Source organism: Xenopus laevis, chromosome 9_10S (assembly GCF_017654675.1).
Source record: "Xenopus laevis strain J_2021 chromosome 9_10S, Xenopus_laevis_v10.1, whole genome shotgun sequence".
Taxonomy (NCBI): Eukaryota; Metazoa; Chordata; class Amphibia; order Anura; family Pipidae; genus Xenopus; species Xenopus laevis.
Window position 1 is genome coordinate 20,972,542 of NC_054388.1, and position 13,871 is coordinate 20,986,412.

Sequence of the window (13,871 nt, forward strand, 5' to 3'; positions counted from 1 at the left end):
GGCCGCAATCCGACGGGATTTTTAGTCCCATCCGATCGAGATCTTTTGGCCAGATCTCAATCGGGGAAGCCCGTCGGGGGGCCCCATACACGGGCCAATAAGCTGCCAACTCGGTCTGTCGGCAGCTTTTATCGGCCACCTTTAGACTGCTAATACCATATTTAGCTGAGAAAGTCTCTTTAAAAGTCAGCAGTTAAATCACTACACAGGTGGCAAATAGTTAGCTAGTGTTGCATTTCGAATTTCAAATAGAGCTGCTGAGATGAAAAAAAAAGTATAAAACTGCAAATATCTTAGAAACCACTTATATTCAAGGTCTTACACTACTGTGCCTAAAACTCGCAAATGGGTGTAAAATGTGTAGCCAGCTCTGATGTCAGGGACAGAGCAGGATAATAGAAAAGATACAGCTAGCCAAAGCACGGTGACCATTTGAACTGACCTTTTGATTCATATAAACTTACATCATTCACTAAATCTTCACTAAACTAGCTTCACACCATAAGCAGATATTTGCCCATTTTTGCTGCCATATTGGCATAATCTGATTGTTTGAACCCTGTACAATAATGAGATTGTAAAGGAGAGACCAGTCAAGACTGAAGCAAATGGTACTTGCAAGTGAGTTATCCTATTCCTCTATTCTTCTTTCTTCAAAATCCTGCAGCCGACTCATGCACAGTAGAGCAAAAAAGATGTTTTTTTGTTAAAAACTCCGATGCAGGAAGAGCATTGCTCGTCTGCATTTACCCTGAGTGGGTGCAGTTTTTTGCTAACAGACACACCAGATATCAGGTAAGTGATTACCGTCCTTGGGGGTGCCCTAACATTTGGCAAGCCTCATCAACTGGACCTTTCCTTCTCCTTTAAATGCGAAGTCAACCATAAAAATAAAAATTTGCCAAAATTACCAACCTAACAGCAGTGGAGATAATAGCTGTTGGGAAGGAACTGTGGCTGTGGGAAACTTGGGGGCCCATTTACTTAGTTAGAGTGAAGGAATAGAGGAAAAATAGTTCGAATTTCGAATGGTCGAATATGGCTACTTCGACCATCGAATGGGCTACTTCAACTACGACCTTCGAATCGAACGATTCGAACTAAAAATCACTCGACTATTCGACCATTCGATAGTCCAAGTACTGTCTCTTTAAAAAATTATTCGACCCCCTAGTTCGCCACCTAAAACCTACTGAGGCCAATGTTAGCCTATGGGAAAGGTCCCCATAGGCTTCCTAACAATTTCCTGATCGAAGGAATATCCTTCGATCGATGGATTAAAATCCTTCAAATTGTTCGATTCAAAGGATTTAATCGTTCGATCAAACGATTATTCCTTCGATCGTAGGAATAACGGAAAATCCTTCGACTTCGACGGCCGAATATCGAGGGTTAATTAACCCCCGATATTCGACCCTTGGTAAATGTGCCTCTTGGGTATAGTGGGGAGAAATTATGCCTTTAATAACAGTGCAGATAATAGCAACTGGGAAAGGTTAGGGGCAGTGTAATAGCATTTATAGTACAAAGGGTTGGTGCCAATATTAAGTGGGTATAAAAGCTTCTTGGAAGGGACTGTGGCAGGTACAGCAGGTTGGTGTCTACAGTTGCTGTAGGGTACATTTATAGCAGGCTGTATCTATATTATTAATATTAATCTATTAATATACTGCATACAGTAGCTGTGGGGATAATATAAAAAAAAATTAGTACAGATATGGGACCTGTTATCCAGAATTCTTGGGACCTTGGGTTTTCTGGATAATGGATCTTTCATCATTTAAATCTTAATACCTTCTAGTATAAAAAAAAAATTAAACATTAAATAAACCCAGTAGTCTGGTCTTGCTTGCAATGAGGATTAATTGTATCTTAGTTTGGATCAAGCATAAAGTACTATATTATTATTACAGAGAAAAAGGAAATCATTTTTAAAATTAGGTTTATTTGAATAAAATGAATGCCCTTTCCGTATATTGCGTAATTCTCTCAATTAGGTAGCAGAGAATACGACTCACCCCACAGTAAAATGATGCTTCAAATTACATAAAATCAGCTGTTTATTGGACAGTACTATTCATTTGAACTCTGTCTAGTTACTAAAATTTCACAAGAAAATTGTGTGGCTCATGCAGTTTAATAACTGCTCCCATTTCTATTCAACTTTTCTCCATGCACCTGTTTCCTTTTTTTTCAGTGGAAATTTCCAAGTCTATAGTGGTGCATAATAATAGAGTAGTCAAGCACTCCTGTGGTGTAAAACTTAGGTGGATGGAAAAATAGAAAATCATCTGTGTTTTACCCACCGCAGGTTCATAAATATTCCATTAATTTTATGCTAAATGTTGGATTTTTTTTTAGTGTAAAATGAAACGTGCATATTAATAAATATACCCATTAGCCTTGAGTTTTTTTCCTAATCCCTCATTGCCTTTTTTCCATTTAGTACTTATATTTCCTTTTGCTTTAACAGGGACAAACTTGCCTGCTTTTCATTTAACATTCCCCATGAAACCTAAAAAGCTAGCAAACACATTCTTGCACCTGATTGCTACATAAGAAATGGAACATGGAAATATTATCAGCCATCTGGACTACTACTAAGATGCTAAGTACATTTACATTACTTTTGCATCATTGCTAAGGGCAAAGTAATGATTTAATAATAAGACAAGGAAATATGTTTAAAAGATGCCATGGAGGTTGCTGCATATGACACATAGGTATATGTTGAGTTGTCTTTCCCAAGTGCTGTGGCTAATAAAAACCCCTGCAAAGGGGCATTGGCTCATATATTATTGTTGTTTCTGAATTTGGCTTCAGTTATGTGTGCCAAATGTTTGGTATGGCAGTGTGATTATTACATTAATCCCAGGTCCTTAATTATAGAGGAAGCGGACTCTGCAACTCCTGGGGCCCAGTAAGTACAGGGGGCTTAGTGGGCAATGACTAATAAGTATTTTCAATACATGTTTAGGATGTATCTTATTCTGAAAGTTTGGGGATTATGTGGGGTAGGAATGTAGACTTTATAATTTATACAGTAAATATTTGTAAACAAACCATATTATTCTGCACTTCAGTGATATCCAATACTACATCTGACAGAAAGAATTTGGAGAGAGAAACTGCTTTATAAGCCAGGTTGCACAGAAAGTTATAGGAAGGAGGTACAATATAAGCGCTGTCAGCGTCTCTACCCTCTGCCATTCAGGACTCATTGGACTGGTAGTTTCCCAGAGGCGTCCTGCTATGGCCCATTAATTCTTTTTGTGCAACTCTCTCTTGGCCTACAATAAACCAGTCACAGTCCTGTTCTCTGTGCTGTATCAGCAGCTTTTCTGCCGGCCTGCAAAATCCATGATTAAACCACTTATATTTTTCTTTACTTGTGATGTCTTGACGTTTATCTTCTCCCATTGCTATCGATTTGCTTCTACCTTACAATGTCCTCCTCTAACAATCATCTAACTATGTTAGAGGAGCTATTAAGTTAAAATGCTCACCAGTGTGCCTTCATATAGATGAATATAACGCATCTTCAATATGGCCATTGGATTATCAAATAAACCATAATCTCTGGTAATTGTGTACAGTTGAAACCCATATGATTTAGCCCAAATCCCTCTAGAACAAACTATTTACAAACTAATTAGTGATGGGCGAATAATTTCGCCTGGGGAATAAATTTGCAAATCTCCCGCGAAAATTCACCGGCGTCAAAGTATTTTGGACACGTGTCTAAAAAGTCCCTCGTGTCAAAATCGCTGCACGTCAACATTATTTGGACGCCCATTGACTTTAACGCCAGCGTCAAAATTGACTTTTCGGATGCAGACTATACTCATTTATTAGTAATGAGCTGTAGGCTGTCAGACTATACTTATAAATGAGTGCTTATGACCATAAGTAAGGAATATGGCTCTAGCACCCAACCTATTCCCCAGGTGTACCATCTGGGCACCATCTGAGCAGATACTCAATGCTCATGTTGAAGATGCATTACTGTTTATGTTCTCATAAGTAAAGCAGCTTTTGGGCAAAAAAACTCAAATACCTTAGAGATGACAGATCTCTAGTTGGATGCTCACAGAACTGCACTGCAAGGTGATATGCCAAACAATATCTTTATGACTGATTGCTGAGTTACACAGCTTCCGACCCAGCCCTTCTCAATGCAAAAGGCAATCTTAGCTTTCCTACAAAATTTATTTTAAGCAGGCCAGAAAGAACCAAGGTCAGATAGTGATCAAAGATGTTCTGCCCTCACACTGAGCTTTTTACTTACTTTCCACAGTTAGAGTGATGGGCTGGCTAGTTTTGTTGTCACCATTCTTATCATTGACAGCCTGCACATAGTAGCGCCCGGTATCTGGAGCCACGCTGGACAAAATCACTAATGTATTGCTTTTGGTGATGGCTCTGAGAAAGAAAAAAAACATCACAAAATTACAGCTTGGAATTATTCATTGGTTTGAGAGTTACATTATTATCAGCTCCCCGACCTGTAAGCACATGAATTTAATGCTGTCAACAACAACAATACTTGAGCACTACATGAATAGGTTGTAGATTGTAATGGAGACAAATTATTATAAAGCACAGAACTCTGAAGCTGAAAGGCTTCCTTGACATAATTTAAGGTTTCTCATACTTTTTTCCAAGAGCAGAAATTGCTTTATTATATTAAAAGCGCTACTAGCCATGTAGGTCAAGCCATCTACAAGGTGGAAGATCTTCTTTCTTTAAGTGTTCCAGATCACTACACATGAGCAGTTCACTGGGCACTGATGCCAGGGTGCAGAGTACAAATTTGCGTACACAACCCTACCCTGAGGAAATGAGCTGTATCTGGACCAGGAAGAGGAGGGTTGTACTTCTTAGATGGAGACTCAGGAAATCTGCCAATATTTCTGTTTATGGGGGGGACCTAACAGAAAATTCATTGTAGAAAGCAGTTGTAGAAAATCTGCAACCCCATGGATGTAATAATTCAAAAAATTAATGAATAATAAATATCGCACTGCCATTGTTGCTGTTATTCATCATACTCAGTACAGAAGCAATGGGAGCCTGTAATTCATACCTGATTCACAGTCACTCCATACACTCATATATAATGTATGCGCTGCCCTGATATACTGCAGGGATTTTATGAGGGTTGGGATTTCTACCAAAAGAGAAATAAAACATGAAGTTCAACTGAGAATTTGCCTGCATGATCTGCCATGAACGGGCACAGGCATGACACACAGGGCTAATCATTCCAGGTTTCCTGAAATAGAATATCACTATAATGGAAGGGAATGTATTGGATGGAAATTAATATCTAAGCTTTCATGTCTCTAAGCTTGGTGCCCTCTTTCATAAACTAGCATGCTCTTTTGGCACCTCTCCTTACAGATATCTCCCGGCTCAGGCTCTCACACTGGGGACCTCCTGACAGATCATCTGGATAATAATTCTCTGCAATTAGAGAGATAAGACTGACTGTGTGACTGATTCATTAGAACCATCCAATCTGTGGATGGATTAGCTTGGTGTGTGACAGGTTGAGATATACTAGAAGGAATGCAAACTTTGCTTAGAATGTCAACTGTACCATGATGTTTATTAAAATAACAAATATGGCTTGTTTAACTTAACAGGGAGCTGGATACGATGGGTGACAGAATACAGCTTGTGCTTATTAGCAAAGTGCACATTGATTTAACCTTCTATGAAAATATTTGTTTAACCCCTTCTTGTTTACATAGTTCTATTCAAGCCACAGACTTAGAATTTGCACCTGCAGAGAAGCCTAGTAGAAGAGGTAAGGACACTGTAAGAACACTTATGTCAGTTTTAACTCCTCCTGGACCCTTGCCACAAGAGGTACAAATGGTAGGGATTATGAATTGGAGTTAGGACAGAGACACAAGGCCAGATTAGGGGAGATAAATCGCCCAACAACAAATCTTATCTTTTTCATAGCGACTAATCTTCCCAAAGCTGCCTCACAAGGAAAATGGGGCAACTTCAGAAAATGAAGAGCTCCGAGTGCCATCCCACCGGGGATTTGCATTCTAGCCGGCGGGAAGGCAGGGGAGATTAGTCTCTGCCCTAACTCTTACAACATGGTGGGAAAAACTTGGCCAACTACTATCTTAAAATGCTGCCAGCAGAGGAATAACTTGAAAGTGCCTAAGCCCCCTTTCCTCCATGCTTGGGACCCATGGTAGAATTCATAATCCCTACCATTTGTACCTCTTGTGGCAAGGGTCTCTGTCCTTAGAGCTAAAAATTAGGTTTGCCATATACAACAAAAAACATGCAGACAAAAACCCAGACCCAGTCAATATATGGAGATTTGTGTGATAAACACAGACCTAGTCAATATCTGTCCAAACCCTGATGACATTTAGATTAAAAGAGCATCATTTTGGCAAAATACAAGCTAATACGCAACAGATGTCTTCCTGGCCACCATGGAGTGTGCTAAAGCACAATATTAAGGGTTAGACACATGAGGTAGGAAGGGACCTGAGGCACAGCAGCAGCCATCAACCTCCCAGGGCTGGTTTCAGGGAGGTTTCTGACCACAGTCTCGTCTCGCCAATTTACATCCAAGCTATGTTATCCTTCACACTAGTATTATACTCGAGACAGAAGATATTGTGTCTTGTAGCTAGTCCCATTGGTGCTCTGTCTTTGGCACTGAATGATCCAACAGGTAACAAAAATGAGAGGTACTGAAGGACAAACTCAGAATCACTGCTGAAACGCAGCATAGGTGGTTCTTTGAGGACAATGAGGATGTGGAATGCCCTGCTGGATAACATTGTAATGGTTGGTTCTGTTAATGCTTTTAAGAGTGGCCTGATAATTTCTTTGACAAGAATATCAAAGGCTATTGTGAAACTAAAATCTACAATTAGTATAGATATTAGTCTTTGCAGTTTATATGAGTGTATGGGGTGGCTGGTGTGAGCATGTATATGTATGGGGGATGCTGAATTTCATTTGTAGGTAGGGGGTAGGGTAGAACTTGATGGACTTTGGTCTTTTTTTCAGCTTTACTATGTAAGTATGTAACTTTATTGCAACCCACATGACATTTTTCTTGCATCACAGGCCTTTTTTCAAGTGTGTTCTGAAAAGTCCATGCACAAAGCTTTAAAATAGAATGAAAGCTGAAATCCAATAGGAGGGGGGTCCAAATGATAGTGCACCCCAAAAATTGTAATGAATTACCTGATACCCCGGGCCAGTGCTCCTGTTAGCAGAAAACTTCACTGGCCAGGGCACTTGCAAGAGATCTCTTTCCATCCTTCTTTGTGCAGGCGCGCATGCGGACTTTAAGAAAACAGACAGCTTTTCACTATACTGTGCATGTTCTGGATGTTGAATTTTAAAGAAAGGAGAAGGGAGGAAATCAACCCTGGACTAGTGCAGTTGCTAATAGGAACACTGGCCTGGGGTACCAGATAAGTTAATAAATAAAAGACAAAATCTGGCCAATATGTCTAAGTATGGAGTACAAAATGCATCCAAGGAGTGAGAGTCTAAATATACCAAAGTCAAATTTTACAAAAGTGATTTTTTAAAAGCCCTTAAGTAGTGATGGGCGAATTTATTTGCCAGGCGCAAATTCGCAGCGAATCTGCGTGATTCGCAGCCAGCGAATAAATTTGAGATACGGCCGCAAAAATTTGCTGGCTTCAAAAAAAACAGACACCGGTGTCGAAAAAAACAGACACCGGCACCGTTACGTGAATTTTTCGCAGTTTCACGAATTTCGCAGGAAATTTGTGAAATTTTTGCCGAAGTGAAACAACGCAAATTCGCCCATCACTACCCATAAGTGCTCCTAAAAACCAAGTGAAAACATATATAAACATAAAAACATTGATGAATACATATATGGTACTGCCCACAAGGGGTCTACAAATGACCATTGATGCACCAATTACTATATACCAGCAGCTGCCTAGTCATAATTTTACAAATAGCTTTAGGATTATTTAGCTGTTATTGTGTAATTCCAAAACCAAAGGAAACAAAATGTAAATAATATTTGTATTCAAAGTAAATTTTATTTTGCTCAACTAACATGATAGATTGGGTATCAGGTCCCCTTTAACAGCAAATATTCTATTTTAAAGTAAAACTGACCCTTATTGCACATATCCTTTCGGTACTTGAAGAATAAGTTGCTTTAACAAATTTCCCTGATTTTTAATTTTCCCAGAATTTTATCCTGGTCCCCTGAAAAATGTAGAAGTGCAGGAGGTGCGATCGCACCTGGGCCTGAACTCTGAACAAAATTGTAAAAGTACACTGAAATAATAACTTTTCACTTACATACGATTGCTGGATGGGATCTTTCTACCATCCCTGAACCATGTCACCTGGGGTTGGGGAAAGCTGGCAATGTTGGGAGCATTGATTACAGCCGCATCTCCATGAGAAACAGATAGGGAAGTATCGCTGTCTTCAAAGTTGCCCATATCTGAAATATGAATACAAGACAAATATACAGTAAATATATACCCACATAAATAATATAATCCCACAGTCTTCAAAGGTCTCTGATTATTTGACATATTCCCTGTGAAATTCTACTAAACCGGCAATTGGAATGCATGACTGACTAGTCTAAAACTACTCGTTGAAAATTATGAATAAAGAAAGTTGGGGTGGGCCCAGTTGCCCAATATTTTGACTACCATTTAACTGTGACCAAACATGGCACTTGGCAGGAGCGTTTGTTAGCGAAAATAATATTAATTCCTCTGTTTGGGGAAGCAATTTTACTATCATTGGTTCTCTTTAAGAAGCTTATGGTACCGTTTATCTATGGAAGAGGGATAAAAATACAAAGAAAGCTTATTTCCATGATTTTTACAGACTTTGCAACAATAACATACTTCGTGATTCAGGTTTCATGATTTTAGCACAGAAATTTCTCTACTGTGATTTTTTCACTCCATATTCCACCTACTAACAATTCATATTAATATTTATAATTATAGGCTGTTAAAATGCTGAAATGTAACACATAGTATTGTCCTCAGTCAGTCTCAGTCATACAGGTGATTTCTGCACATTATAATCCATGCAATCAGAGAAAATAAATACAATGGAACCACCTTTCATTTTGACAATAGGGCCAAGATTCAAATCAAAATGTTCTATTAATATGCATAGATGCATTGTTTGCCCCTTTTCCATGAATTTATTTCTGGAAATCATTAAGTAAATGTGTGCTGCTTCTTTAAAGGTACACAACTAAAACAGCTAAATATCTGTAGTAATAAGTCAAATTAACTGGACTTGCTGTGTTTTTCTTGAAGACGTTTCACCAGTCATCCGACTGGCTTTCTCAATTCAGAATGACTTGTACACAAGATCTTTTTGGAATAAATATCATGGAATGTTGCTCCAATCAGCATAATCTATCATAATCAGCAAGGATGTCATGAAGTTAGGTGTTGGTTGTATTAGCATGATTGGAGATACTATGGGGCATATTTATCAAGAATTTGATTGCTTCAAAGTATTTTTTACAGCAAAAACGGCCTTGTATAAAATCATACCATCGAACGATTTAATCCTTCGAATTGAACGATACAAAGGATTTTACAAAAACAACTTTGACTTCTCAAAACTTGCCCAAAAGCCTCAGATAGGTTCTAGGAGGTCCCCCATAGGCTAAACAGTAATTCGGCAGGTTTAAGGTGGCGAAGTGGCGAAGTCAAAGTTTTTTTAAAGAGACAGTACTTCGATTTTCGAGTGGTCGAATATTCAACGTTTTTTCAATTCAAATCAAAGTCGATGGCCGAAATACCCAAAAAGTTTTTTACTTTGAAAATTAATTTCGACCCTTGATAAATCTGAACCTTGGTGTTATTAAACCTTTCAGGAAGAGCATTGTATGTGGAAGACAATAGATGTTGCAACCCCCCCCGCCTCTATTCAAACTTGGTTTTTCCATCTATAACACCTCTTTTAAACCAGTTGTTCTCCTGGTCTAGATTCTGGACTTGGCAGTCTTCAAACCTGTGTTCTTTTTCCTTTAGATGTAGGTACACGGCTGAGTCCCGACCAGAGGAGCTGGCTCTTCTTTGCTGCACCATACGTTTGTGTAACGGTTGTTTGTTTTCTCCCACATACAAATCAGAACACTCCTCACCGCACTGCATACACAATGTTACTCTTCTTGTGCTTTGGGGTTGGGTCTTTTGGGTGAACCAGTTGCTGCCTTAGTGTGTTGCTGGGTTTAAAGCAGACAGGAATGCGGTGTTCATTAAAAAATCCTTCTAAGCTTTGTTTTAAATAAACAACACATTTCTGTCTGCTTTAAACCCAGCAACACACTAAGGAAGCAAAAGACCCAAACCCAAAGCACAAGAGTCCAGTTGATTTGACTTATTACTACAGATATACTATGACCTGGATGAGTGAAAATCTTCACAAACATAAAACAGCAAAATTCATTTCAGAAAGTGAAAGGCATTTACCAGAGAACAAATCATAAAATAAGTGTGTTGCTTTTTTTTAGGTGCAGAATTAAAACAGTAAATGTATCTCAGAAAGTGAAAGGCATTTACCAGAGAACAAATCATAAAACAAGTGTGTTGCTTCTTTTAAGTGCAAAATTAAAACAGTAAATGCAGCTCAGAAAGCGAAATGCATTTACCCGAGAACAAGTCAGGAAGCACTGAAAGATTCAATAGTGCAAGTTTATTAAGCATGTACATATGAAATGAGAACATTTTCCAGTCTCATTAATGAATTAAATGCACAAAGTTCTATTATGCAAACATTCTGGTTGCAGTTAGGGCATAACCAAGTGCAGGTTCTGTTTAGCGGTAGAATACTTGTTTGATGCTCAAGAGATACTTATTTATGTGCTAATTTCACTGGCACTGGGGGTCAACTACTAATTCCTTCCAATTAGAAAAGCTAGGGAATGTTTGCCAATGTGCCATGACCACATCAATATATAATGCCTTATTTTTCAAGGCATCAATGCCTTATTTTTTGGTCTGCTAATGATTGTGCCTGTGATGATGCATGCAAGCCCTGTATTTATATATTTTTTTATATAGCGCTACATGTATACACATGTATACATGTACGTAAGGGGGGGGGTCTAGAGAGGAGTTAGAGGAACTTGTAAAGCGGGTATGGGTCCCAAAAAATGGACCCGCACAGGACTCTACTGTATGTTACAATAACCCCAAGATTTGTACTGGCACATTTAAAGGAACAGTAACTCCAAAAAAGTAAAGTGTATTAAAATAATTAAAACATAATATACTGTTTCCCTGCACCTGTAAAGCTGGTATATTTACTTCAGAAACACAACTATAGTTTATATATAAACAAGCTGCTATGTAGCCATGGGGGCAGTCTTTCAAGACTCAGGTTACTTAGCAGATAACAGACGCACTTTGCAGAATACCATTGTATTCTATTACAAAGCTTATCAGTTATCTCCAAAGTATCCTTTGTCTTTTCTCCTTTTTCAGCTTAAATGGCTGCCCGCATGGCTACAAACAGCCTAATCATATAAACTATATTAGCCTTTCTAAAGCAAACACATAACTTTTAACAAAGCAGGGCAGCAGTGCATTATATTCTAGTCAATGGGTGTTTTTTCTTATGGCGGACTTTTGTCATAACGGATTAAAGTTCATGGTAATTTTTTCTTATGGTGACTTTTTTTTGTCTAAATGCATTAAAGTCAATAGGCTTTTTTTTGGGGCGTTTTTTCTCATGGGCATTTTTTCTCTCCAAATTTTTTTGCAAAATTTGTAATTTCACTGCAAAACCATGGCTGGCAAATAAATTCGCCCACCACTAGTAAAGAGCTTTTTTTTTACAAGAGGCAACTTAAGTTAAGCCAATGAGGGACAATACAGTAGGATTTTTGTACAATTATGAATGGAGTCAACAAGATAATAAAATGTACCCAGTAATGTCTGAAATATAGATGATGAGCTTCAGATTATGAAGACTGTTTAGGCTGTATGGCATGGAAATCAGCAAAAACTCTAAACATTTCTGTGTGCCAGTGTCAGAGTCAGAGGCTCACTGCATTAATAAGAATAACAGAACGATAACGGGGGAATGTAATAAAAATCGCTAACGGAAAAACTATTCGCAATGCGAAAAGTTATGCCTTTGCGCGAACAAATTTTGCTTTGTGCGAATTTAATATAGCTTTTGCAAGCCCGGAAACTGTTTAGCGGCCACTTCCGACAGTGAAAGACCGTTTGCGAATTTTATAGTTTGCGCCAATGCGCAGTCAATGTAATTAGGGATGTCGCGGACTGTTCGCCCGCGAACTAGTTCGCGCGAACATCGGGTGTTCGCGTCCGCCGAATGTTCGCGAACGTCGCGCGACGTTCGCCAATTTGGGTTCGCCATAGCTGGCGCTTATTTTTGAACTCTCACCCCAGACCAGCAGATACATGGCAGCCAATCAGGAAGCTCTCCCTCCTGGACCACCCCCACACCCCTGGACCACTCCCCTTCCATATATAAACTGAAGCCCTGCAGCGTTTTTTCATTCTGCCTGTGTGTGCTTGGAAGAGCTAGTGTAGGGAGAGAGCTGTTAGTGATTTGAGGGACAGTTGATAGTAACTTTTCTGGCTAGTAATCGACTTGATACTGCTCTGTATTGTAGGGACAGAACTCTGCAGGGATTTGAGGGACATTTTAGGTTAGGTAGCTTTGCTGGCTAGTAATCTACCTTCTACTGCAGTGCTCTGTGTGTAGCTGCTGTGGGCACTGCTGCTGATCTCTCATCTGCTGACTGCTGCCTGTAACCCAATAGTCCTTGTAAGGACTGCTTTTATTTTCTTTTTTGTTTTTTTACTTTGCTAGTTGCTACTATAAGAGCCCAGTGCTATTAGTCTAGCTGTGTTGGGGTGGGGAGTGGGACTGGTGTGCTGCTCCTAGTAGTTCAGCACCAACCAGAGTAATTTTTTTTTAATATATATATATTTTTTTTTATTTTACTTATCTCACTGTTCTTTAACGTGTCCAGTGCTGTTTGCTGTTCTTCATAGTAGTGCACCAATAGTAGTGCACTTGCAGGCATTATTTGCCCACTGTGTTCTTCAAACAACGACCACCTAGCTGTGTGAGCTTGTTCACATTCTGTCTAAATATCAATAATAATACCGTCTCCAGAAACACCACCTGAGTGACGTTTTTCAAGCAGCAATAATATATTCCGTATCCACTGCTGTAGTGTATACGTTGACCTTGCAGGCATTGTTTCAATTTGTTTGCCCAGTGTGTTCTTCATTTTCAAACAACGGCCACCTAGCTGTGTGAGCTTGTTCACATTCTGTCTTAATATCAATAATAATACCGTCTCCAGAAACACCACCTGAGTGACGTTTTTCAAGCAGCAATAATATATTCCGTATCCACTGCTGTAGTGTATACGTTGACCTTGCAGGCATTGTTTGCCCAGTGTGTTCTTCATTTTTCAAACAACGGCCACCTAGCTGTGTGAGCTTGTTCACATTCTGTCTTAATATCAATAATAATACCGTCTCCAGAAACACCACCTGAGTGACGTTTTTCAAGCAGCAATAATATATTCCGTATTCACTGCTGTAGTGTATACGTTGACCTTGCAGGCATTGTTTCAATTTGTTTGCCCAGTGTGTTCTTCATTTTCAAACAACGGCCACCTAGCTGTGTGAGCTTGTTCACATTCTGTCTAAATATCAATAATAATACCGTCTCCAGAAACATCACCTGAGTGACGTTTTTCAAGCAGCAATAATATATTCCGTATCCACTGCTGTAGTGTATACGTTGACCTTGCAGGCATTGTTTGCCCAGTGTGTTCTTCATTTTTCAAA

The 13,871-nt window shown here is 39.1% G+C and overlaps 1 protein-coding gene across 1 annotated transcript in view; it reads right to left on the reverse strand.

Moving 5' to 3' along the window:
• Nucleotides 1-13,871, reverse strand: part of sdk2.S (sidekick cell adhesion molecule 2 S homeolog) — a 410,822-nt gene that overhangs the window by 79,673 nt on the left and 317,278 nt on the right. The window contains exons 4-5 of the mRNA XM_018238320.2: nucleotides 8,344-8,491; nucleotides 4,289-4,422 (exon numbers count right to left, since the gene is read on the reverse strand). Coding sequence (XP_018093809.1) covers nucleotides 4,289-4,422; nucleotides 8,344-8,491 — 282 coding nt within the window. The remainder of the gene's footprint in view (nucleotides 1-4,288; nucleotides 4,423-8,343; nucleotides 8,492-13,871) is intronic.